This window comes from Phalacrocorax carbo, chromosome 5, assembly GCF_963921805.1.
Source record: "Phalacrocorax carbo chromosome 5, bPhaCar2.1, whole genome shotgun sequence".
Lineage (NCBI taxonomy): Eukaryota > Metazoa > Chordata > Aves > Suliformes > Phalacrocoracidae > Phalacrocorax > Phalacrocorax carbo.
Window position 1 is genome coordinate 32,601,909 of NC_087517.1, and position 25,739 is coordinate 32,627,647.

A 25,739-nucleotide genomic window follows, 5' to 3' on the forward strand; every position below is an offset into this window, starting at 1 on the left:
CCGCCCGGAAGTGAGGTCAGCTCAACTTTGACCTTCGCCGAGCATGAGCGTTCCAGAAGGTTCTGGAATTGACGGGCCCTGGAACCTGAGTGTTTCTCGCCGGAGCGTTCTGCGCATGCGCGCAGTGCGGCGGGTGCCCAAGCCCTGCGGGGGGGCTGTCGGCCTGCGCGGCGGTTATGCTGGTTCCCGGGCCGGGCGGCGCGGAGCCGCACATGGGCCAGCGGCCGGCGGGGGGCGGGGCAGGGGTGGTGAGTGCCCAGCGCCTTCCCGCTCACGGCGCCAGATCAGCCCGCTCAGCTCCCGTTCCGGACGGCGGAGGCGCCTGCTGCTATCCTCGCGCTGCCGTAGGTGAGCGCCGGCCCACTGCCACCGGTCCGGCGAGGGGTACTGCCCCCCCAATCGTTTCACCCCCTGTGGCGGCGGCGGCGGCGGTGGTGGTGGTTGCTGTTACCGTCTAGCGGGCGGCTGCCCGCGCGGCTAACGGCCCGGCCCGTTGGGTGGTGGGAGGAGGAGGCGGCCACGAGCCCGCCGTGGGCCGGAGCGGGGCCCCCACTCGCGGGGCCGATGCTGGAGCGGCGGGGCCGGGCCGGCGGCTCTTGACCTTGGCGCGGCAGCCCCAGGGGAAGGGGACGCGCGGCCCTATTATTCGCCCGTCCGTCCCGCCCGCCCTGGGGGCTCGGTGGGACCCCGGGACCCTCCCGCCACTCTGCGTCGCGCGGCTGTGGCCGCGGCCCTTGGTCTCCGTGGTGGGGCCGCCCGGGGAAGGGCGCCGCGGGCGCTTGGGGGGGCCGCCGCGGCCTCCCGCCCCGCTGCCGGAGGCGGCCCGGTGGGGGGAGCCCGGAGCTGCCGCAGCGTCCGTCCCGCCCGGGCACCCGGGCTCCCCCGCCCCGCTGCTTGCCTGCCTCCATTTCAGCTAGCCGGAAAACTAAAAGTTTGATGGCCGCTTGCTTTACTCCCCGAATCATTTTTACTCTTTTTTATTCTAGAAGTAGCTGTACAAAACCAAGGCGCTTATTTTTTGCTCTGGATTTGTTTTAATCTTTTAGACATGCTCCGTTTACCTACAGTACTCCGTCAGGCAAGGCCGGTGTCCAGAGCGCTCGCCCCGCACCTGACGCGAGCGTATGCGAAAGATGTGAAGTTCGGAGCAGATGCTAGAGCTCTTATGCTTCAAGGAGTGGATCTTCTGGCAGATGCTGTAGCTGTCACCATGGGGCCAAAGGTAACGGAATACTTCGTGTTTGTTCTATGTTAAGGCTTTGACCCGGTTGAAACCACTCTCGTAGAAAACAGTGGTTGGTTTTTCCTCGGTAGAGGTGCGTGATTGCCATCTGCAGATGGGGAACGCCACGATGCAGGGGCACGGACAGACTGCCGCAAGCAGCCATGTTCTCATTGTCACGTGAGCCGCGACGGTAGAGCGTGTGCTTTTTGTCGTAGCAAAGTGAAATGAGTTGGGTCGCTGCGAGAGGTGCAGCGTACTTGTTTAAACGGGTTGAAGGTTATAGGGCTGCGCGTAATTAGGTTACCATGGCTCAGTAGATAGTCTGTAACAATGCAGTAGGTGATGAGACTATATAGATCATAAGGTGGGTTAATTAGCATGTGATCTTTTTAATTTTTTTTTTTTAACAGATTATGGTTTGGTATCACTTTACCGTTTAGTATTAACAAGGTGAAGGTAATGTTGAAAGTGTAATGTTAAGTTTTCAGTTGACTGATAAATGTTATCAGCTTAAGTGAAATTCCATGGTGGTGGCATTTGTTTATGCTGCTTAGGACAGAACGTAGTGTGCGGATCCCTGTAAGTTCTAGGTCTTTTGAAAAACCAACTACTCTATTCTGCATAGTCATGCAATGTGCAGTAAGGCTTGAAATGAGATTCCTTTTTAAGGAAGAGGCACCGATTTTCTTTGGGCTCATAGGAATGTCCGTTCCATGTAACGGCAGCATACGCATGGTAGTTCTTCTCAAGGCTGTGTGGCCTCTCTAAAATTAATTCATGTATTTCTTGTACATTTTTGGTGCTCTCTTAGCTTTATTCAAAGGCAAAAGTGCCATAAGCTGCTCAGATGAAGGTTAAGGAACAGTGATGTCAGCAAGCTGTGGCTGCTTTCAGTAAAGGAACAAAGTTTAAGTGTAGTTTGTTAATTTAACTCTTGGTTTTTTGGATCAGGTTACTTTGTGAATGCTTAAGCATAGCTTAATGAACTGGTTAAAGGGCAGTTCCTGATGCAACTCACTGTAACCTTGTGGGGGTTTTGTTCCAGTGTTCTCACTCTATCTGCTCTTCTCCACGTATTTGTAGAGATTTAGGGGTTGTACTGTAATGCCTGATTCAACTTTCAGCATTTTTAAAAAATACCACTCTGGTGAGGAAACTTCCCTTTGGCACTGTGCTATATTTAAAGAACTGTGGTTTGTAGCCTCATGCAATCTTTTCATATTCCTGCCAACACTTTGATTATTTTGTCAGAAGTAGTTTATGTGAGTGCTGGGATTCTTGATATGTGGGACGGTTTGAAATGCATGTGTATTTTCTGGTGGTGTTCCTGTTTTCAGAAACACAGATAAAAGGATTTACACTTGACACGCTTTATGTGATGGGCTAGAAGTAGGTTTTGTTGTGCCACTCTCCTCATAGCTCCCAAACAAACGTTTGGAATACGACCATGTCAAAATAGAGGATAAAATTAAGCAAAACAAGGAGAGACTGCGTGAAGAACTTACCAGTAGCAGGATCTTCCAGAGAGAGTTTTCTTACCCTTGAACCGCTTTTTAGATTTAGGAGAGGTGCAGGTCAAACGAAATAGCAGTAAGAAGTCTCAGATTATGCATTATTTTGGCATAATTGTTTTATAGCACAGAGTCAGAATATCGTAAACTCTTTCACAAGTCCAACATTAGTAGCTGAAGCCTAACGGTTCTTTAGCAGCTCCTAGGGGCAGCTGTACTCCAGAAGCGGCATAGCCTCATGCGTGGCAGGAATGCGAGTTAGTTCAGTCACTGGGGCAGATGTGAGCGGGCTCTGTGCAGGCGAGGAGCAGGCTGCGCCATAGCTAGCGCACTGGCAGGGGCTCCTTAGCTAGCTGCTTGGCACAGGATCTGAAGCCGCGCTGGCCTGCCATCAGCTACGGCAGCATGGTCAGCTCTGAGCTGGGTCTGACAGGGTGGCTGAGCATGAGGGGACTTGTGCAGTGTCAGCCGGGAGCCACAGCAGCAAGGTGGGGCAATTGCCCTTCCTTCCCCTCTCCCAGCAGCTCCAGCTGCCAGGATAGCTGAAGAGCTCTGGGGCAGCAGTGGACCAGAGGTGTCTCCTTGCATTTCTGCTGCCTCCAGCTCAAAATGGAACATGATTGACTGGGACAGCTATTAAAGTTATTGAATTTGTCTGGGAGCAAGCAATCCTCTTGTGCAGGTGCATTTGCCCTGTGCTTCCCGGACAGTCCATAGTTTCCAATACTCGCTGTGTATATGTTGCATAGGATAGTCTAGCTTTTTAGTTGAATGCAACTGCAGGCTAAGAGAAGAAAGACCTGTTAACTTACATCATCTGAGAAATCATTGCAACATGTTAATGCAAATTTGTTAAGTATTCTCAGCTCTCTTTGCTGATCACTAATAAAGTTTGTGAGCTGCTTCCCCCCCGCCTCGAATATGCAACAAATTGAGCTTTGTATTACTGTTTTTCAATTGCATAGACTGTTTCTTGTGATTGGATGGAACTTTTGCAAATTTAGTTCATTATATTGCTATATTTTAATTTTAGGGGGAAATATCAGTGTTAAGGGCAACCCTTCAATTATTTTCCACTTTCTGGTTAGTCTTATTTCGGTTGCAGACTTCTGAGTCTGTGGTATTAAGCATTATGGCTGGGGAATGAAGCCCTGTTCTGTGAAAGTATAAACCCTTTTAGCCATTTTTCCAGTTTTGCAGACCTTTGGTAATGTGCGTGCTTGGAGCAAGCCCCAGCTGACAGCTCTGTGCAAGGTGATGTTTCTGTTCAGCTGTGGCTGTTTGAAAGGGTCTTCATCTTCAGTTGAATTGGTAAAGTAACGCGCTGTGGATTATGCGGCTTTGATTTAATATTTGTTCTTTTTTGCCCTAGGGAAGAACAGTTATTATTGAACAAAGCTGGGGAAGTCCTAAAGTGACAAAAGACGGTGTGACAGTAGCAAAGGCAATTGACTTAAGAGACAAATACAAAAATATTGGAGCCAGGTTAGTTCAAGACGTTGCCAACAATACAAATGAGGAAGCAGGAGATGGTACCACTACTGCAACGGTACTTGCGCGTGCTATTGCCAAGGAAGGCTTTGAGAAGATCAGCAAAGGAGCTAATCCAGTAGAAATCAGGAGGGGTAAATTTTTTTCCTTTCTCTTTAGTGTTTAATCACCGTCTCTTAACTCTTCATATCCCAAATCTGACTGGCTTCCTGAATAAGTTGCCCTCTCTTTGAAGAGCCACATCAAGCTTTATATGAAGAGTGATGTGTAGAGAACCGCTTGTGTCTGTTTAGTTACTTATTCTGAACAACTCTTCATTTTTCTAATAGTTTTACTATTTTATGTGCAGTTAACTTGTTTAATTTGTCATAGGTAAACTCCATTTAAAGCCATTTCTGCATTTAATTTCTGATAAGTATATAAATTTACTGGTGCCACATAAATAAATTTGCCATAAATGTCAATCATGACGGAAAGTGTGTCGCACCGATTCAAAAAATAATTATCACTGGATATACAAGTGACAGTATGGAACTAGAATTGCCAGTCACTTGGCTTTGAACGTACAGACTTGATGCATCTTTGTGATGTGGGTTTTGGTTTGAAACTTAACCTGTTTGTGATTTGTTTGGGGCTCTTTTTCCTGCGCTGTATACCTTGTTCACTCACAAGCATTTCGTTTGTCTTCAGGGGTGATGCTTGCAGTCGATGCTATCATAGCTGAACTGAAGAAGCTGTCTAAACCTGTTACAACTCCAGAAGAAATTGCACAGGTGAAAAAAAAACTAAACCAACTTTACACAGCCGTACTTCCGAAAAAGATTTGTGAAATCAGGTTTAATGGAGCTAGGTTGTGTGTGTGTGACACCTGAGTTCTTTATGTATCAAGATTCAGAGTATGAGTCATTGAATGATCTTTATGGTAGTGCTTTCATTTTCTTGAGTTATTTAAAATTTTGTGTATTCTGCCTCCAACTACACTGCTAGAAGTTAGTTCAGAAGTAGGTAGTTTTTCTTGTCTTCAAGTCTCATTCCAAAATGTGGTCTTAAAACTTAGATTTGGGTACTCGGGAAACATTGACAAGAGCAAAGGTGTGTTTGTGGGTGGGATGTGATGGCAAACTCCTCGGAGTGTTGTGGATCTGCTGGGGGAGGCCCAGTTTGGGGTGGGTGCCCCGCTGGGTCGCGGGCACAGGTGTGTTGGCCTTCATGGTGTATTTCTCCCCATGGCTGCAGGTGGAGGTGGCCTGTGCGTGCTGCCTGAGCCCAGTGCACAGATCTGGCCCCATGCTTGAGCTGCCCCCGAGGCGTTAGCCCTCCTAACGGAGTTCTTGCATCTTGGTGCGGGTGTGCTGCAGTCAGCTGCCCTGTCCTGTCAGGACGTGAGAATTGAAAGCGGCTATTCTCATTTTAGTGAGGAAACAAATCACTTGTATTGTTAAGTGAGATTAAATGGTTTACTGTTTCAGGTTGCCACGATTTCAGCAAACGGGGATCAGGAAATTGGCAATATAATCTCTGATGCAATGAAAAAAGTTGGACGAAAGGGTGTAATCACTGTCAAGGTAAGAGCTGGCCAGCATACAGACTAAGTGCAAAGTGGCTGTCCCTTCTCCAGTTAGGGCTGGCTTTTGTAGCATGTGTGGAGCCACTGCAGCTCGCATACAGTATCCCTCATAATTCCTCCCTCCATAGCTCTGTTAGATTGGGATTTGATTGCTGTTCCCTCTTCTAATGCTTTTATTTTGGAGGAGGAAGCACATAAAACTGAAGTGTGGTACAGAGCCTTTCATTCTGTTGTATGTAGTTTACTAAAAATACACTTGTACTATTGGTAATAAATAAGGATCTTTAATGTGGACTTTCTTGCATCCAAACAGGATGGAAAAACTCTAAACGATGAATTGGAAATCATTGAGGGTATGAAATTTGATAGAGGCTACATCTCTCCATATTTTATTAATACAACTAAAGGTGAGTTAATAACATGTCAAATACCTTCCCATGGCTCTTGTAAGTTAGAAACAACGGTACCTGTTACAAAGGCTTCCCAGTCTGTGATACGTACTAGGTACAACAGCAATAGGACAGTGGGGTCCTTCCCTGTCAGAAAGTTCTAACTCTTGGTAAGAACTTGTAGTCTGTGGGGGTGTTTTTCTCTGCAAAGTGTGGAAAATGTCCACGTTAACATCAAGCTGGCCCTGCAATGCTCCAGAACAACATAGAACTGGAAGTGGAGTCTTAGAGGAAACAATTTGTGTCTTTCTTCTTTAATGCCGCTGAAATGTGCAACATTTGCTCCAAAGTAGCTCCTTAAGTTTAAGAGAACACTTGATAGGTTTTTATAATCAGATTGTTCAGATAACGCATGTTGTTTCTGCAGGGCAGAAATGTGAGTTCCAGGACGCTTACGTTTTAATCAGTGAAAAGAAAATTTCTAGTGTACAGTCCATAGTTCCAGCTCTTGAAATTGCCAATGCTCACCGCAAACCTTTGGTCATTATTGCTGAGGATGTTGATGGAGAAGCCCTCAGCACTCTAGTCTTGAACAGGTGAGGCTTAAAATCCATACTTTCAGACAAATACTGCTCTTTTCTTTTATCCTTTTAAAGGAATGCACACAAAAGCCTGTATTTGAATTTGCGACAGTGTAGTACTGTTGTCTGTTCTCTTATCGGTACCAAAGAGCAGCAACTTCTGTGCATAGAATTTCAGTTGTTTCCAAACTACCTTTATGAGCAAAACCAGCCCAGTTCATGAAGGTCGTCTTGTTTGTTGATTGTTAAAGTTGTACTGCAGTAGTTGTTTTTAGTAATTAGACTTTTTCTCTGGACACATGTGGAATTTTGCTCTCTGAATTCTTCTCTTTAGACTGAAGGTTGGTCTTCAGGTTGTTGCTGTAAAAGCACCAGGTTTTGGTGACAACAGGAAAAACCAGTTGAAGGATATGGCAGTCGCTACTGGCGGTGCTGTAAGTAATGATGCTTTAATTGGCTTCTTCCACTAAGAAATGCTAATGGTATTTAATTATTATTTATCATATTTATTAATATAAATTAATTACATTTTTAGGTCCATGGCTTGTATCTGCTGTGTTGCAGGCTGTGTACTGCTCTTTGAAAAATGTAGCAGTAACTCTAATATTCGAATCTTCATAGTTTTTTTTAAATGCGGATATTGGTCATTGCTGAGTAACACAGCCCTGAGCAGCCATGACTAATATGTCCTTCTGACTGACTGAAGTTACATACCGTTTCCTTGCAGCAGTTAGGTTGTTACGGGGAAGAAGGAATATCAAGGGAATTTATTAGAAATAGCAAAGTATTCTTGTTGCCTTATAAAACTGCCTCATAATTGCCTGGACTCAGGTACAGCAAATACAGTTCTTATAAATTTGGAATAGACTGGGTAATTTTCTGTTCTAATCAACTTCTCAAATAGTTGATGTGCTGATTAGTGTCCCTTTACGCTGCTTTTTTTTACACACTTCACAACCATAGCATGATACTGGGATCCAAAGGTGGTTCTCGAAATAAAACTTCATATTTAAGCTACCTGGAGCAGAGAGTAACAAAACCAGTGAACTGTACTCTCCAGTCGGTTTAGTGGCCGTATTCATAACCTCTTGAGATATGGGGAGGAGTCTGTAGGACAGCTCCGCTTTCCAGGCGCTTTGAGTCAGGGAGCTACATCAGTCAGTCATGAACAAGAAGTCAGCAGCGCTCTACTGCTGAGGGCCAGTTTGTGAGGTAGCTGCGTGCCCGGGCTCTGTGAGGAGAAGCAAAAAGTCTATTTCAACTGAGCTGCACTAGTGTGGGTATTTTGCACTGTCAGCCCACTGTATGTGTAAATGTGTATATGGAGGAGCTGTGAATTCCAACATTTCACGTAACTTGTTTCAGGTGTTCGGAGAAGAGGGTCTGACCCTAAATGTGGAAGATATCCAGCCTCATGACTTTGGTAAAGTTGGAGAGGTCATTGTGACAAAAGATGACACCATGCTTCTAAAGGGGAAAGGCGAAAAGGCTCAAATTGAAAAACGTATTCAAGAAATTATTGAACAGCTAGAAGTTACCACAAGTGACTATGAAAAAGAGAAACTGAATGAGCGGTTGGCCAAACTCTCTGATGGAGTAGCAGTATTGAAGGTGAGAAGTTAAACTTCTTAGGCAAGGGGCGGTATTGGTCCTTTGTTGCTAATCTAAGTTCCTGCTGTGTGGTTGTCTCATAATCTTAGCAGTTGATTTGGATAAGGAATTTGGCTTATTGCAGGGCCACGCCTCGGGCTCTGGGCATGGACCTTGACTGTGGCTTGCTGCTTGCTTGTAGGTGGGTGGCACCAGTGATGTTGAAGTGAATGAGAAGAAAGACAGAGTTACTGATGCCCTCAATGCGACCCGTGCTGCCGTAGAGGAAGGCATCGTCCCAGGCGGTGGCTGTGCGTTGCTTCGCTGCATTCCAGCATTAGATGCTTTAGTTCCAGCCAATGAAGATCAGAAAATTGGTAAGTAAATTACTTGAACGTATGTGTGTAAGTGTTAAGAATAGACTTTCTTCTGTCCTGAGGCTTTACAAGGTCAAACACAGGTTACCTTCAGCGAGTGTTCAGTTGCTTTATCTTTAGAACCTCGTACCCCTGCTTCACAGCAGGAAGGAGCTTTCACTATGTCCCTAACTTGGATGTGAAAGAACCAAGAACAACGAAGCAGCGGTAGCCGCTGCAAAGAATTGCAAACCGCTAAAGGAGAGCTGAGTTGACTGTTCCACCCGTTGCAGACAGACATAAAAATCTAAGAATGCCCAAGAGATTGTGTGGCCAATCAGATGGAAGAGGTCTTTGTGCTGTGGTACAACAATAATGCTCCTTGCTACCTTTTGCAGAAGTAAAACTAAAACGTGTGTGAATATCCTGCAGTGATGTCATGTAATCGGTGAGGGCAAGCAGCAGAGAACTTTTTTCCATGGAACAGATAAAAATAGCTTTTGTTCTTGCTCAGAGGCTCCTCTCTCTTTGCACTGATCTCCAGCACAGGAACGGGTGCCTCTGCAATAGCAGCAACGTACGTAATACATAATCTGAACATCCCTTTTTTGCTACAGGCATTGAAATAATAAAGAGAACGCTGAAAATCCCAGCAATGACTATTGCAAAGAATGCAGGTGTTGAAGGATCCCTAATAGTTGAAAAAATCCTGCAGAGTCCATCAGAAGTTGGCTATGATGCAATGCTTGGGGACTTTGTAAATATGGTAGAAAAAGGAATCATAGACCCAACAAAGGTAACCTAAACTAGTCTTAATTCTGAGCTTTCCTTCCTCCCAGCTCATGTGGTAGTCAGCAGGTATTCAGTTATTCGTTTACTATTTTTAGGTTGTGAGAACTGCTCTGATGGATGCTGCAGGTGTCGCGTCTCTCCTATCAACAGCAGAAGCAGTGGTGACTGAAATTCCAAAAGAAGAAAAGGAGGCAGCGATGGGAGGAATGGGTGGGATGGGTGGAGGGATGGGAGGTGGCATGTTCTAATTCCTGGGGTAGGGATGCATCATGAGCTGTGCTGTTTAAGGCTGACAGTTCTGACTCTAAAAACTTGAGCTGTCACTGCAAGAGGGTGGATAGTGACTGAAGTGAGGGTGGTGTTTAAAAGAATCACTGTAACCATCAGTTACTGGATTTCATTTAACACAGGTGTAATTGTTTACAGTCATTGTCCATGCCTACAGATAATTTATTTTGTATTTTTTGAATAAAGACATTTGTACATTCCTGATAACTGGGTGCAAGATCCATCTACAAAGGTCCCAATTTAAACTTAAGGCACTCAATATCTATTTCAGAATTTATTGGTGCTTGCCAGTACTAGGAAGAACTTGGAAGCCCCTGTGTGTGAGACTAGACAGTTGTGTACAAAGTAGGCAAATATACAGTTATGTGACCTTTATGTAATAAAACTGCTCAAAAGTTATTAAATGTATCACCTTGTTCATCTGCACACAAAGCCATGGTCACGGGAGAACCGTGCCAACCTGCTGCTTCTAAGATTGACTAGAAATTACACTTGGAAACCACAGGCCCTTTCCCTCCATGAAACATTCCTTTGTCTAGAATGTTTCTCAGAGGTACAAGTGACTTTAATTTTGGTAAGAAATATCTGAGCTGAACTGACACTGCAGTTCTTTGAAATATTAAATGATACTGTGAAAATAAGGTATGTGCATTGACTTTATTTTGCCCAGCCCATGCTGCTTGTTTCAGGTGCTGGACCAGGCCCTGTGCCTCTCCCAGTACTGGGGTGGGGGAGTGCCCTGAGGGTGTGAAACAGGTACGTTGGCCTTAGCAGAAAGGGTTGTGGGGGGTTAATGCTTCTCTTGCTCACATGTGGTATGTGGTGCCATTCCTGCCTTGAGACCCCCCCACACCTGCCTTCCAGTTTTCTGGTAGCAGGCTCCAGGATTTAGTTTGAGTTATTTTGCATGAGATGCTTCTTTACCCTTAAAAATGACAGCTCTGTTTACCATCTACTGTATTCTCTGACCTGACACAGCTCATACTGTTGATGCACAGGCTTTTCTGCTTTCCAGACTTCAGAACAATGGTGTTCCCAAACTTGTGTTTTCCTCTAATTGTCTCATCAAACAAAATAATTTTACAATTTCTCAGTGCTCTAAAACAGCTCTTACGCCAGCTGTCACTTTCTGCAGCTTCCTGACTTCCATAAGAACTGCCCTTTGTCCATGGGATGTGTGAAATCTTAGTTCCTCTTTCTGGAAAAGCATCTAAAGGGTCTGAAACTGCTTCAGGGGCTGTCTTTGGCCTCAAACATATCTTCCCTATGTCATTTAATGCACTATTCTGTAGTATCCTTGTGGATTGTGGGCACTTAGGAGAAAGGACCAGCTCTAACACCTTTACCTAATTTCAGTAAGGTAAACAGGTGCTGCAAGGCAGAGTATGGACAGGATTTAAAATCTGTTCAAACCTACTTACTTACATTCCTTCAGTGACTGAAAAGAGAATATTAACATAAGGAATTGAATTTTTTCAATAGTTCTATCAAGAGGGCTGGTACCATCATAATGAACTAATAAACAGTAGCACAGTACTGAAAGAGATCCCTAAGACCTAAGGTTCAGTGCTGTTATATGTTTTTAATGACAACATGTCCTCCACTTAGTGTACATCTTGTTCACTCCTCGCAGGGCAGGCAGCACTGCGGTACAGGATGTCGTGCATCTGTGCCCTAGTTCTCAAAGAGGTAACATTTATTTACTTGGTTTAAATTTGTGTTGGAATGGGGACCCATGTGCACAAAATGAGAGGCATCCACCCAAACCGAAGTGCAGGGCGCAGCAGTGCGAGGGGGCAGGGAGGCAAGGTCAGCCTGCCAGCAGTACTGCACGTCCCCCACTGCCTGCAGCCCAGAACCACAGGCTGTCACTGAAACTGCTGCACTCGAATTACAGCATGCCTTGTGTTCCCTGCACCCCTTAGGTTTCATTTCTGAAAACTCCAGAGTGTTCAGGCTGTGTTGGTTTTTTTTTATTGCAGCTGCTGGTCAGAACTCAACAGCAGCCAGAGGCCCCAACTCGCCCTTGTCATTCATTTGGATTAAAAGCACCTGCTAGGCCACGCCTGACGCACTGTTCCATACTCCCTAAAGCTAGAATGTCCATTTCCCTTCACTTGGCCAGAGCTGGCCGATGCTGTTAAGTTACATTCACGCTACTAATAACTTAAACTTGAGTTAATATGTTACAATGCTGAAAAAAACACATAAGCTTTGATAAGGCAGAACTTACCCTGTGACTACTCAAACCGTCTGGCAATTTAATAACGGCAGCCTGAGATACATTGTGTTACAGTAGCTGCCAATTGTCAGTTACTGATAACCCTGAAGTTGCACTTGATGGCAGCGTGCACGTTATCTATAACGTCCAGCAGAACAGGTGTGTTTTGTACAGTACAAAATCACACACAAAGCTTAGATAGGAAATAGATGCCCCGAAGGAGGAGCATGGCACCTCTTGCATAAATGAAGTGTACAAACAAGTTTGTAATGGAGGTTGTTACAATTTTCCATTTTACGTGTGATGAACTTCATGAAACATCAGCTCCCGAGGTATGCTTGTTTCTGGGCCGTGGAGTTTGGATGCTCTTCTTTCAAAGGCAGCTACCATCTGCTTTACCACTTCATCAAAAAATAGCGTAGCAAGTTTTGAGTGTAGAAGTGAACGAAATTCAAAAGAAACCTGTTTAAGAAAATAGGGAAGAGTTGGTTTTCCTGTATCTACTGTTAGTGCTAAAATGCTGCTACAAGTAGACAACTTTAATAAAGAATCTCCAGTTAGTCTGCAAGTAAGCTGTGGTATAAAGAACAGCCACAACTGAGCTATGGCGAGTGTGTGTCTGAAGAAAAGCCTCACTCCTTGGTCAGAGAACTGTCTCCCTAGGCTTTTCAATTAGAAGAATAATTTTGTTCAACTCTGAGTAATCACTTCCATGTATCTAAACTAACCCTACTGTATTTAATAAATGATGCATCACAGAACAGAAGATTCAGAATAATGAAAAAACTACTGACAAACAATAACTTAGTTACTCAGCATGCAGAATTCACTTAGGGACAAGAGTCATCTGGAGAAAATCCCACATGGCAAGAGAGCAAACTTACAGGTAGGCTGGAGCAAACCCCAGAGGCATATAAAAGCAGCTCAAAATAGTTACCTATTAAATACCAACATTTTACATCAGTCTTTCCATCTTGGTAGCTCTAGTTATGGGATGTTCAAATGAGCAATTTGCTGACTAAAGCTACGACTTTGCTTGTGTGTGCCACATCTCCTACCTGAGCACCTCCTGCTCCCAAGCTCCACTGTCCTGACACAGGCAGTCAGCATCAGAGTGCTCTGTACCAAGCCTGCAGGCCTCCTACCACAGCCCTCAGAACTGAACTGCTATATTTTCTTTCAGCTACTGAATCTCACAGTTAAACTGAAGCTACTGTAGTAGTTAACAGTCATGGCAGGGGCACAGGAGTCTGCTTTCCCCACCCTCAAAAGAAATGGTCACTTCGGGTAAATAGCCTTCAGTTATGCTTTTGTGCTGTGCCAGCCTTTGGTCTAGCTGAATAACATTTCCCTAAGGCTATGGAATCATGTTGTTTTGGAAAACACAGCTTCCCAAAATGATTACAGGATTTTCAGGAAAAGAAACCGGTTGCTCTTCTGTGATTTTATCACTCCTGCTGTAGCATGCCTTTTGGATTGAGATTAAATGCCAAACTGAGAAAATGCAGCTTCTTTCAAGCCACGTGTGTAACACATACTAACTGCGAAACAGTAGCACAGAAGTAATTAAACTACTTGGCCTGTAAGCCAGGTGTAGCTTCATTTACGTGTGCTTGATCTCAAGCATCAGTAAAATTAACGTGCCTTTTGAAAGTCTGGGAGTTGGCATGCAGAGCATGTGGAGTTCTGCAGAGCGGGGTTAATGAGTTTTGCATCATGTTCAGAAGTGTATAAAAACTTAAGGTATGGTGTACATCTACAAAGTTTGCAGATGGTAAAAATGGTGTTGTGCTTCAATCTATATACTGAATTGTTTAAGAACTGAAACCAAACTCAGAAAGTTCCCTGCATTGCTGTGTATGTCTCCTGGCATCAGGCTGGCAACACAGTGATGCAGTAGCCTGTGGGAACCAGAATAACCCAAAACACAAATGACATTTCCTAAAGCAAACAAGCATTCCTGAAATCAAAGTTTTCTCTCATAAGTGTTTGTAATCACACAGTATGTTTTGAGGAGTTTGGTGTGAAATGCTTACCATCCCTATCTGCAGGGGCCCTGAGGCAAGTAACGCAGCAGGTCAGTGACCTGCAAGGGTTGGAGTCCTTAAGGACTTGCCCTTGCAAGGCAGCCCCTGCTCAGCTGGCTCTCTTTGCTTCTGCTACCTCAAAATGGAGTCAGTCAGTAAGAAATATCGATACCATTTCCCCAGGAAAGTGACAACGGCCATTTTGAGCCCAGCTTTCACTCCCTTTAACTGAAGTTCTTGTCTTGAAATGTCAAAAGGTGGCTTTGGTATGGGGGGAGCAAGGGGGTAGGTGGGACGTTTTCCTCACAAACTCAGTATTTAGATTATAGAGTTTAAACACTTGCTTAATTCAAGTTTTCCCAACTGATGCATCGCTTGGGTTAAAGCTAGTTTATGTACTGGTCAGTAGCAGGAAGTGGCACTTATATGCCTGGAGAAATTCAAATACCACGAGTAAACATTGTTGGCAAATCCCATGAGAAATGTATTTTAGTGCCTACTCAAAAAAAATTTACTGTTGAACTGTATGAAGTACATTACAGCAATAAGTTGAAAGCTATTAACCCAGTGAGATAACGTGCTAGTTTACAAATACTCCAGAAAGCTCTTTTTCCTATTTACAGAAGATATTTTTTAAAGCAGAGTATTCCAGTAGATGGCAGCAGGATCAAACCATTTCTGTGTACTTCTGTAGCCTTTCATGAACCCCAGCTTAGTTATGTGCAACAACCACTCTTAACACTATAAAATGTATGAAAAATGTGATGACAGACTAAATAGATAAGATGGAAAAGCAATAACTTGAGTGGAAAAGAACTTGTCTAGGGGTAATAGGCTAAATCAGATACTGGATTTTAAGAGCAATAATCTTGAGCTGCAGTCATATCCCGTCATAGGGGAGAAAGACAGCAAAGATCTATTATACCTGTATTATTAAGGAAGGAGTAAGACTTAAAATACAGGAAAGATTAAAATTGGAAAGCAGGAAATTAAACTGACCAAAGTGCAGGCCAAATAGGACAGATGGGAGAATACCTACTTTCTGGAACAAAGAGCACTTAGTCTGTTATTTCCTTTAATTACTCTACAACCTATGTTTAGTATTTGTCCCTCTGTATTTGACTGCCTAAAAACTTCGGCATGTTTAGAATTGTATGGTGAGAGATACCAATCCCCAGACTGTTTCATGACAGGCAGACACCTCACAGAAGATCGCTGACTCTAAAGGACACTGTAGTGGTTTCCGTACGGTAAAGTTTGCAAAATTTTTTTTGATAGTAGTAACTAAAACTAACTTGTTTTCTGTGCATGTGTTTTCCTCAAGAAAATTAGTACCAGCCATTAAAAAAAAAAAAAACAAAACCCAAACAAACCAAAAACCACAGTTGAAGATACTGTTTCTATGCCCTGTTCCAAGCATGTGGTAGTCTTAATTACACTACTTACTGAAAAATCCAATGTACATGTCCTTGGATAACCAGGGATACCTGGGCTGAAACGCCACACTGTTTCCAAGTGATTAAATAGTCTTCCATCTGTGCAGGATGCCTAAAAGAAAGTTTAAAAAGTCAAGTTACGATTAGGCTTCACAGATGTGACGAATCGGTAGTACTCAAGTTTGCATTTGCATTTTGTTAGACATTGAAGGTCACGGCACAGTTAAAATTATGCTTAGAGTACAGCCAGCATAAGATCCTATTTGCACAGTGTCATTTACAGCAAAGTAATTGAATCCCTTTTAAGGGAGAGGCAAAGTTTTTGTGTTGAGAGTCATAAAACAGATCTCTAGCGTGATGTATAGAGCACCAAAATGCTAATGCTATATACCAGAATTTGAACGCTGTTTTAAGCAAAGGATAGGGATATTTGCTGGGTTTTGTTGGTTTTGGTTTATTTTTCATGACACATACAGAATGTTTTATATGCTGATATATAGGCTGGTAGTCTTGGGCTATAGGAATGCTTAGCATCAAAACAAACCTGACTGAAGACAAACTCTAAACATCTGTACCAAGATACAATTGTCATCAAGAGCTACCATGAAGTCAGTGAGACTATACACTCAAGTTCATCATCCCCTTCTACATCGGCTTTTAGTTACCAGCAAGCCGTATTTAACTAACATTTCAGGGGTGCTTGCATACAGTCCTGCTTTAAAACAATAAACTATTTGCAGTTGTTGGCTTCATAGCTTTCATGACAATAAGGTCCTTATTTTCACTCATTTTGCTTTTAGTACGTACAGCTAATTTTCTGTGGCTATATTTATAGTAGAAAAAGATTGAAAGAGACATACTTCAAAATCATCCAAATACATAATGTCAGTTGTCTTGGAATTTCTAGAGAGAATTTCTGTAACTGTTTTTTAACTCCTTTTTTACAGGTCTTACTGTTACCACAAGCAGCTCTGTGATAAGCTCAGTGATAAGGTAAGCCATCTCCAAGACAAATCAGCAGCATAAATACACCTACATGTTTCTGCCCAGGAATGAGATGTAGTGTCTTGCTACTTCTACAACAGGAAGGGGACGAGTAGAGGGAAGATTAGACATGAAGAGCTGGGCTTGCTTTTCCTACTGCTGCCGAAAGGGTGGGAAGAATGGGAAAACTGCCAGCGCGTCCCCTTTGCTCCCAACCTTATAAGTAGCAAACTCACTCCGTGCTTTTCTCTGCAGCAAGAGCTGCTGCTGCCATTCTGATTTTTCCATTGCTCAAGCACTGCTGCTGTGAGCAACAAATCTGTGCTCATTTTGTCGCCACCAGTAACCTGCTACGCTAGACCACCAATGAAGATGCCTTTGCCCACAGTTATTTCTGAGGACAGTGAAGTAGTCCAAATACACAGTCACTTCTCTAGAAAAGTTCCACAGTTAGAAGTTTACGTTATGTTCATATAAGAAAAATAATCCCAGCAGATAAAATGTTAATAAGTCTAGGAGGAAGAAATCTAAAGAAATAGTTCTCCTCACTGCTTTCATGATCTTTTCTGGGACAAGAAATCCTCTTTCAAGTGAATTAGATGTAAAAGAGTTGGTAAGCCAATCTGACAGCTATGTGAAAGGAAGAAGCAAGTCTTGTCAGTGAAGAGTAGAAAGGGAAAGCAGCTAGCATGTAAAATGCAGGTTTTCCATTGTAGCTCTTCAACTTTCTTAATAAAGGGAGAAAGTTTTTCTTCCTTTCCAGAATCAGTAAAGGCACTTTGCCTATTCCCTTTCCAATTCATGTCTCCCCTGTACTTAAGAAACCCAGTTTCTGTCCTGACCAGTGTCTCTTAAGAGGAAGCCTAGAAAAAAATAGTGAGATAGGATACCCAAACAATTATCTTGAACAGCAATCAACTGTTGTGATTCCACTAGTTATTCCAAAAAAATAGTCAAGATTGCCACATGAAGGGAGGCAGTTTTGCTCTAAGGAATCTGTTCTGGGCTGTTCCTAAACAAATTGGCTTTGAACATATAAGACAAACTAGTTAGAAGATCCAGAGGTCATTTAAAATTTCTCTTTTGACATTTTTCTTTTGACATTTTTCTTTTAATTATTGCTCTTCAAAAGCTGAAAGGAGGAAAAATACAACTGATTCTTTTTTGAACAAATTAATTCTAAAAACTGGACTTTAAATCCACTCTTCTATCTTCTCATAAATACACTGAATAACAAGCACTTCAGCAGATCCTACACTGAAGTTTTAGACTTCTCATATTAGCTTGTTAAAATTGTCAGAGGAAAAGTAATGATGGATATCAATTTTGCTAAGGCATCAGAAGCTGCAGTTGCCAAAGATAACTTTTAAGTCAGTATTAATTTTGCATTTAGAGAGGCTTGGACAAAGTTGTAACAAAACCAAACAAAAATTGTATACCTTCATTAATGGCTGTTAGTTTCTCCAGCAAAAGGAAATTCCCTCCCCCACCATCTGGCAGGTTTAAAAGCACATTCAAATTCTCCCCAGTTGACCTGAGTCTTTATCCAAAAGCAACACAAGTTTTGAGCCATGCTTAGCACTTCCAGCATCAATTTTGTTTTGAAGCACCAGCAAATTATTTGAATTTCAACAAACAGAAGTTACAGAAAGTTATGGCTAAGGGAAAAAAAAAAAGTTACCTTAACTAAATGTGGTCTCACCAGGGTAATAACCGATGTATACCTCTCTACTACAGGAGGGAATCCTATTTCTAGCTGTGCTTTGCAGTAGCCAGAGCGCTTCGATAATATATCTGACTTTTTACACCAAGGAACAAATAGTTTGTAATTCTCCACAACAGCAACAACTTCATACATTTCCTGCATAGAATACCTGGAATCAGAAATATGAACATTAGTTACATGGTATTTTAACTTCAAATTCAGTATTTAGAAGTTTCAAAGATGGTCTAAATGGCATAGGCAGTTTGGAAGGTGAACATACAGTCACCTGAAAACCCTACCACTGTTTTTGGAAATTAAAAAGAGGAAAAAAAACCTAATAAACTGGTAAAAGTCTTTGCATAAAGATGCAAAACACCACACATCATCCAGCAGTAACGTTAGTGAACAGCGAACCTGGTGTCTGCAACTTTCTGCACTATCAGGTAAATACACGTACACTTCAAATGGAAAAATATAGTTTTTCCAGCACAGCTGTGTCTTCATTTAGGTAGATCTTAGACATTCCACATAAGGAATCCACGCTTCATGGCTACCAAGAAGAGGTATATCAAAACTGAAGTACTTTATTTCCTAAGGTTTAAACAGAGGAAAACTACTTTCCTTATATTGGACCAAATAAAAAAGCTTAATTAAAAAAATACATGCAATGAAAAAACACCACAGAAGGGTGGAAGGGACCTCAGGAGGTCATCTGGTCCAATCCCCCTGCTCAAGCAGGATACTGAAATCAGATGAAAGAATATGATGGCAACACTTTAGTTGATTCTACTGTAACGTGGCAAAGGATTACATAGCTATGGCTTTTAATTTTTAGTTCTGACTGAGAAAAGAATTGAAGCACATACTTAATTCCAGCTGTGTTTAAAATGAAGCATATGTTGAACAGTACTCAACAGTGAGTCCTATTGGTCAAAGGCTCTTTTTAAGCAGCTATGCAAAATCTGTTGCAGATGAAGAATGGTTACATAAATGAATGTTAAGCATAGTCAAAAAAGTTATGCTAATAAACAAATAGTTCATTCTATTGTGGACCAGAGACCGGGGCAGATCCCAGTCTCATTAAATTAACTGGAATTTTCCCACTAGCTTTAAGGCAAATAGGATTTCAAAAATCTTTCTCTATGTGCCTAAGTTCCTTCATCACACAACTAATTATTGTCCTTCTTTTAAAGAAAGAAAAAAACCTTGAGAAGTGAGAAGTACAACAGAATGTAAGTACAGATGTTAGCACATATTTGGGACAGAAGGGAACAGACAGTTTTCACACCTGTTGGTTTAATCCCATTTCACCAGATGAAATTAATTGTCTATTCTTCCCTTTCAGGGTTGCTTTTGTTTTGTCATGGAATAGAAAGGTTATTTCTGCTATTTCTTTCTATGAGGCAAGGGTTTTGTGTTCCTACATTTTTTTATACTCAATTTCAGACTGGAAAAGCCTGATCTCTACAAATTCTGAAAGTCAAAACTCCTTCCTAGTCTCCAATTGGGCAGAGTCATAGGGGCATCTGTCCTCATGGATGGTCAATCTTTGAACTTGTAGCATTTTAGATTAATCACAGCAAACACAAAATCAAGAAGCATATAAAGTCTCTTTCCACACTTCTATACAAACCCTATAATTCTTCTTTCAGAATATTCTTTTCTTTTATTTACTAGTGGAGCAGCAATGTTGAAGAAAGTTCTTGAAAAGGTATGGCTCATTACAGGTACTTGCAATGGAGAAATTCTGGTCATCAGAATACCACAAGAAGCCAAGTGCCTGAAACAGTGAAAATGCTTTAGATGTTTTGTGTCAGCAAAACAAATAACACATTCAGGTGAGACAAACAATCTGTTGCATAACATACCAGAAAATGTCAGATTCAGATGGAAAAAACAAAGGCTTGTAACAGTACACAAACTGTTAAAACCCAAGGGGCACTTTTCCCCCACCCCCTTAGGAGAAACTAAAAATAGCCCTCAGTCACGAGAAAAGTAACTGGCAGAGTAAAATACAAAGGCCCTCATTAAACATCCACTTCATGGCAGCCCGAGTTCTTATACAAGCCTCATATGCACTTAATTTGCAGAACAGGCTTTCTTAGTAGCAAAATCAAGACATAGTCTGCAATACTTCACCCTTTCATAATATGCAAAAAAGGTTTTCAACTTGGAGATACAGAGCTGAACTCTGCTATAATCCCTCTGCTGCCATCCCTCCTCTTCAAAGGACAGTTTCATTTTGAAAGTCCTTTCAGAAAGTGCATTGTTTACCCAGCTTTCAGAGTTTCCTTCAGGAAATACTATGCAAAACCTTGGACGCAGCATTTTCATAAATAAAACTTGTTACCTTTAAAAATGCTAGTAATTCTAAGATTGCACCTCAGTGTTCTCTGTTTGTGAACATCTACACTAAAATCTAACAAATATTCATTGTGATTAATATGTCTGTTCTGCTAAATTATTGATTTTGCCAAGATCAAGTCAGTTAAGACAAAAAATGCTACCTCAAAAGCTCTGACTTTTGGCACCAGGAAGTTAAAAACGCCACTATTTGCTGTCAGTGGTTCTACAAACATAAGCTAAAGAGCAACCTAGCTCTTTTACTGTCCTTTCTCTAATTTAACAATCAGGACTGTACTTCCTGATTCACATAGTCAAAAATGGAACCAACCTTCCCCAATTAGCATTAGGCTTGTCTGGTGGTTAGTACGGTTGTTTTGGAGGGTTGGTTTGTTTTTTTTTTAAACACAATGAACAGATAGATGCATTTTTTACTAACCACCAAAGTAGTCTAGCAAATTACAGTTACCAATTTTAAAGAATTACAATTAACATGTTCTTTAAAAATCAACAGAACTTTGAATTCTAAAGAAACACAGTAATAACCCGCGAGTAACCACATTAGCTTATATGGTCACTGTATTGGGAGACGGGCAAGTAAATTGGTATTGAGTTTAGAGGAAAATAACCATCAGCAGCAGCTGATTAGAAGCAATCAATACAGACTTTTTTAAAAAAAGCAATAACTGATATGAAGCAAGATGACTGACAACACAGATCATAATCACTGCAGTTGAAAAAGGAATTACTTAAGATGGTACAGAAACATGGTGTCAAAATTAAGAATGAACAGGTCAACTTTAAAAGTCTTTAGACAACAAGCTCTGCAAATGTTTCCAACTGTATCTCATGGGACAGGGACATAATCTGAGGTTTTTTCCACACAGACTGGACAAGACTGTTAGGGAAAAGCATTGCTTCGACAGAAATGCTGCAAGGGTGCCAGTAACATTGTAGCTGCATCAACCAGATTCATAGAAATTGTTCAAATGTTTGGACCAGACCTCATCCTGGAGAGCTAATTTAAATTACTTTCTCCATCCGGGGCTACATAGAGTACACAGTACAAACTACTTGCCAGGGTTTTTTTTTTTTTGTATTTTTTTTTACTGTAACGCTATGCCAGTATATTGTTTTGTGCAGTTTTATCTAGACTTGTTTCAGCTACAAGGCTGAAAAACGACTTCTACAAATAATCCTTTAGCTACTGTAAGCCAATGTCCTTTTCACAATTATATTGCCGTTCAAGGAAGGCAAGGTTAAGAGAGGTTATAATACTAACAAACATGGTGGGAATTCATATCTCTCAGGATTTTATCTGAAGAAAAACAGATGCTATGAGAATGTGCTGGGCTGCGACCCAGTTCCGGAAACCATACCTCCTCAAGAAAGCGCAAAAGCACAGATTTCAGTGGACTATCATGCGTGTTTCTGTGAACCTGATCAAGGCCACAAAAGAAAAGCCAAGTCCATACTAGAATTCAGACACACCCACCGCCTCTGTATTTATCCTCTGTCGGTAATACAGCTGTATCCAGTCATACTGCTCTTACTGGCATCTTACAATTCCTGCCACTCGCTGCTTTCTCTCTAAACATCTGGGCACTGATCACTGTATCACCTGACCTCCGTGACCTGGAAAGGAAGCATTTACTGGTGTGTGGTATACATACATAAGTGATCTTGATTCAGTGACTATTTTTAATAGCTACAAAATTTTCTAAGCTGAAAGAGTAACATATTTTGGGGGCGGGGAAAAAAAGAAAAGATCTCAAACTCGTGACTATAAAGCCTGAAATTAGCAGTAAGAGCATGCCAGGGCAATTGTGTCTACTGTTATCCCAACTGTTACTTCCACGAGGTTCACGATATCTGATGGCCATCTTACAGCCTGTGAGACACGGGTTGATCTCATCCAAATTCTTTGTCAACAGTTGTTCACATCCCCAAACATGACAGTTGCCGACAAGCGTCCTCATTAGCATCTCAATCTGAATAAGCACAAGAGACTAATTTACCACCACAGTCCTTGAATTCTGCTACTCAACACAGTAAGAAGTCCGCTCAGCTGACAACAGGTACGGAACGTACACCGATGACAACCGCAAAACGTGAAAAGGCTGTAAGCCCAGCTTCAACACTACAAATAATGCAGCGCCGTTTTAGATTCAGCTTGCACTTGCTTAAAACCAGCTGCCAAGATTCTCGCAGCTTACACTAGAAACATTTTCAAACTTCAGTTGCAACCAGTTACTTAATGAGTTTCCTTATACCGCACACCCTTCCCAGTAGTCGATTTTGCTCTCGGTTCATGACTCTAATATATTATTTTAAAAATAACAATTTTGTTTACCAGGACTGAACTATTGCAAACACATCCTAAAGACTAAAACACAAAGGATATATGGTAAGAAATATCGTCCAAGTAAAATGACATATTATAAAGCTGTACAGTGATAATTTTGTCAAAAGACTGACTGAAATTTTACATCATGAACAAAACTCTATTACAGTTTTTCAGTCTCACTGAGGACAGCAGTTAAGACTTTGCATTTAACAAAGACACACAGCAGCACTGCCATAATAGTAGTAACAGGTGAACCTTTTTTCCTCCTTTTTCAAGATTTTCAAGTTACACCCTCTCTCACCTGCTTGTTTTTTTCTTCTAGTTACAAGATCAGCTCTTCTCCCAAAGCATATTTTGTTTTTCAAGCTGTTCCAGCCAGCCTTACATGCGATTAGGGGATACGGAAACTTGTTGCATTATCCGAAGTGGAAAACATTTGGGCGTTTTACTCAGTTTTTCACTGCTTTTTATGGATTGCTCAAAGTTACGTGGCTGACCCAAGCAAAGAAGAGGCAAGTTTATAAAGTGAAAATCGTTTGTTCTTCCCCGGGCACTGGCTGCGCTAAAGGAAGCCAATAGCCACCCAGGCTGAGGGCACCTCTAGCCGCCCCCGCGGGAGGGGGCCCGGGGACACCTTCACTCTCCCTTCCACAAACCCGCCGGCCTCTCCGGGGCCCCGCTCCCGCCGGCGGTAGGGCGTCCAGGAGCGCTCACTCTAGAGCGTACTGAGGGACCGCACTCCTCTGGGGCCCCGCCCCACCCCCAGGCCCAGACCGCGGTGCTCCGGGGCTACAGCGGGACCGCTCGGCGGCGGGGCCACGGCACGGCACCCGCCACGGCGGCGGGAGGAGGCGCAGCGGGGCCCGTGGCGAGGCCCACGGCACGGCACCCCCGCGCTCACCCCGCCTCACCCCCCGTACCTGGCAGCAGCAGGGCGCGGCGGCGGGGGAGCGGCGGCGGGCAGTCCGGCAGCGGGCAGCCCCCCGGCTAACACCCTGCCCAGCGCGCGGCCGCTCCGCGCCATCTCGGGCCCCGCTCCTCGCCGGCTGCCCCACCCGTCCCCGCGCGCTGCCTAACGGCCACCGCCAGTGAGCCGCGCCCCCGCGGCTCGGCCCAACCGCCTATCGCCGCGCGGGGGTCGGCGGGGGCGCTCGCCGTCACGGGACAGCGCGGGCTCGCGCGGGGGGGGGGATGGGGGAGGGGCCCGGCGCCTGATTGGCCCGGCGAGGAGCGAGCCCCGCGCCCGGCTATAATTGGGCTTGTGCGCGCGGGGTGCCTGTCCCTTGTTCCCCCCCACCCCACCCCGCAGCGCCTCGTGGGCCTGTACCGGCTGAAGGGCGGCCAGGCCCCTTCCTTCCCTCGCCACCCGTGACAGGCCTCTCTCCCTTCCCTCCTCCGTTCCGCGCCCTTCCCCCGCCCCCCCCACCGCGGGGGTAGCCGAGGAGGTCCCCTCCGGTGCCCGGCCGAGCGGCGGCCGGGCCTTCCCGCGCCGCACCGTGAGGGGCGTCCGCTGACCCTCCCTCCCCTCCCCTCTACGGAGGACGGCTGACGCGGAGGCGTGGCGGCCCGGTCCTTAGCCTGCCTCTGCTCGCTGCAGGTGGAGGGTTTGGGCGATCGACGTTGTTCAAACCTACCACTACCTCCGTAGACCTGGCTATAGGCACAGAGCATCATTTTACTACAGATTGAAACAAAAAACTCGTATTGTTGCTTATGCTTTCTCATAACTCACCTTTGAATTACAGCTTCCTTCAACAAAAGTGTTTTACAACTGTCCTGCAAAAGGCTGCTATTTAAACATAATTTCTCTCATTGTACATTTCATGTTATATGTAATATCACATTACACAGAAATTGTTTAAAAGTAAGTCTGCAAAACCTATTTCCATAAAATAGTGGGGGGTTTTTGTACCTGTTGGACTATTCAGCTTTTGTCTGGGAATCCTGAACTGAGACATAATACTTCATAGTATTTACACATTCTTAACTTGAAAATGTGTCTGGGCTGTATCACACTAGAAAAGCAGCTCTGGTACATTGTCAACAAAGGACACTGAGTTGCTGGAGCATGCCCAGGGAAGGGCAGCAAAGCTGGTGAGGGGTCTGTAGAACAAGTCTTATGAGGAGCGGCTGAGAGAATTGGGGTTGTTTAGCCTAGAGAAGAGGAGGCTGAGGGGAGACATTGCTCTCTGCAGCTACCTGAAAGGAGGTTGTAGTGAGGTGGGTGTTGGTCTCTTTTCCCAGGTCACTAGTGATAGAATGAGAGGAAATGGCCTCAAGCTGCATCAGGGGTGGTTTAGATTGGATATTCAGAAAAATTTCTTTACTGAAAAAGTGGTCAGGCATTGGAACAGGGTGCCCAGAGAGGTGGTGGAGTCACCATCCCTGGAGGTGTTCAAAAAACATGTAGACATGGCACTTCAGGGCATGGTTTAGGAGACATGGTAGTGTTGGGTTGGTGGCTGGACTTGATCTTTGAGGTCTTGTCCAACCTTAATGATTCTACAATTCTATCTGTTGAACCCATTCCCACCTGATTAAGTGAAACTAGAATTTATGTGCAATGTGAATTAAACTGTTTTAGTTAAAGTATGGAAAGGGAGAAGATTTCTGGAGAAAATAACAGTTCAAACTCCGTAAGTCTGAATATACAACCTCTTCAGAAAAGTCCTCCTTATAATTATCTTATTGGCCTTGCCATTAGCAAAACCACTCATTATTAAACAAGAACATGACCAATTTGGATAACTCTTACTTTATCATATCAGGGTAAGGTGTTTTTCAGATAGACTGTCCTGTAGCATGTTCTTCATATTGAACTTGGTGAAAAACAAAAACATGTAAAAACCCGTGTTCTCCAATGCAGAAGAAAAATAGCAAAGCCAG

The 25,739-nt window shown here is 43.4% G+C and overlaps 2 protein-coding genes across 6 annotated transcripts; one reads left to right on the forward strand and one right to left on the reverse strand.

Annotated features, from left to right (window-relative positions):
• The first annotated feature begins 210 nt into the window (after window positions 1–210).
• HSPD1 (heat shock protein family D (Hsp60) member 1) lies at window positions 211–10,194 on the forward strand. Of its 2 annotated transcripts, none has more exons than XM_064451941.1 (12): window positions 211–348; window positions 1,047–1,222; window positions 4,109–4,361; window positions 4,918–5,000; window positions 5,697–5,792; window positions 6,108–6,201; window positions 6,611–6,779; window positions 7,099–7,198; window positions 8,130–8,375; window positions 8,557–8,731; window positions 9,328–9,506; window positions 9,598–10,194. In XM_064451941.1, the coding sequence occupies exons 1-12, from the start codon at window positions 213–215 to the stop codon at window positions 9,748–9,750; spliced, it is 1,860 nt and encodes a 619-aa protein (XP_064308011.1). In that variant the 5' UTR covers window positions 211–212; the 3' UTR covers window positions 9,751–10,194. The 2 variants fall into 2 exon arrangements, with proteins under 2 accessions (XP_064308011.1, XP_064308010.1); XM_064451940.1 differs by having other exon boundaries at window positions 238–344.
• A 1,322-nt stretch (window positions 10,195–11,516) lies between these two features.
• On the reverse strand, window positions 11,517–23,998 carry COQ10B (coenzyme Q10B). 4 transcript variants are annotated; one of them, XM_064451946.1, is made up of 6 exons: window positions 23,774–23,993; window positions 23,155–23,233; window positions 19,797–19,943; window positions 18,140–18,332; window positions 15,485–15,586; window positions 11,517–12,473 (listed from the first exon to the last, which is right to left on the reverse strand). In XM_064451946.1, the coding sequence occupies exons 3-6, from the start codon at window positions 19,916–19,918 to the stop codon at window positions 12,306–12,308; spliced, it is 585 nt and encodes a 194-aa protein (XP_064308016.1). In that variant the 5' UTR covers window positions 19,919–19,943; window positions 23,155–23,233; window positions 23,774–23,993; the 3' UTR covers window positions 11,517–12,305. The 4 variants fall into 4 exon arrangements, with proteins under 4 accessions (XP_064308016.1, XP_064308018.1, XP_064308015.1 ...); XM_064451948.1 differs by lacking the exon at window positions 23,155–23,233 and adding an exon at window positions 22,395–22,497 and having other exon boundaries at window positions 23,774–23,889; XM_064451945.1 differs by lacking the exon at window positions 23,155–23,233 and having other exon boundaries at window positions 23,774–23,998.
• Window positions 23,999–25,739: the final 1,741 nt, after the last annotated feature.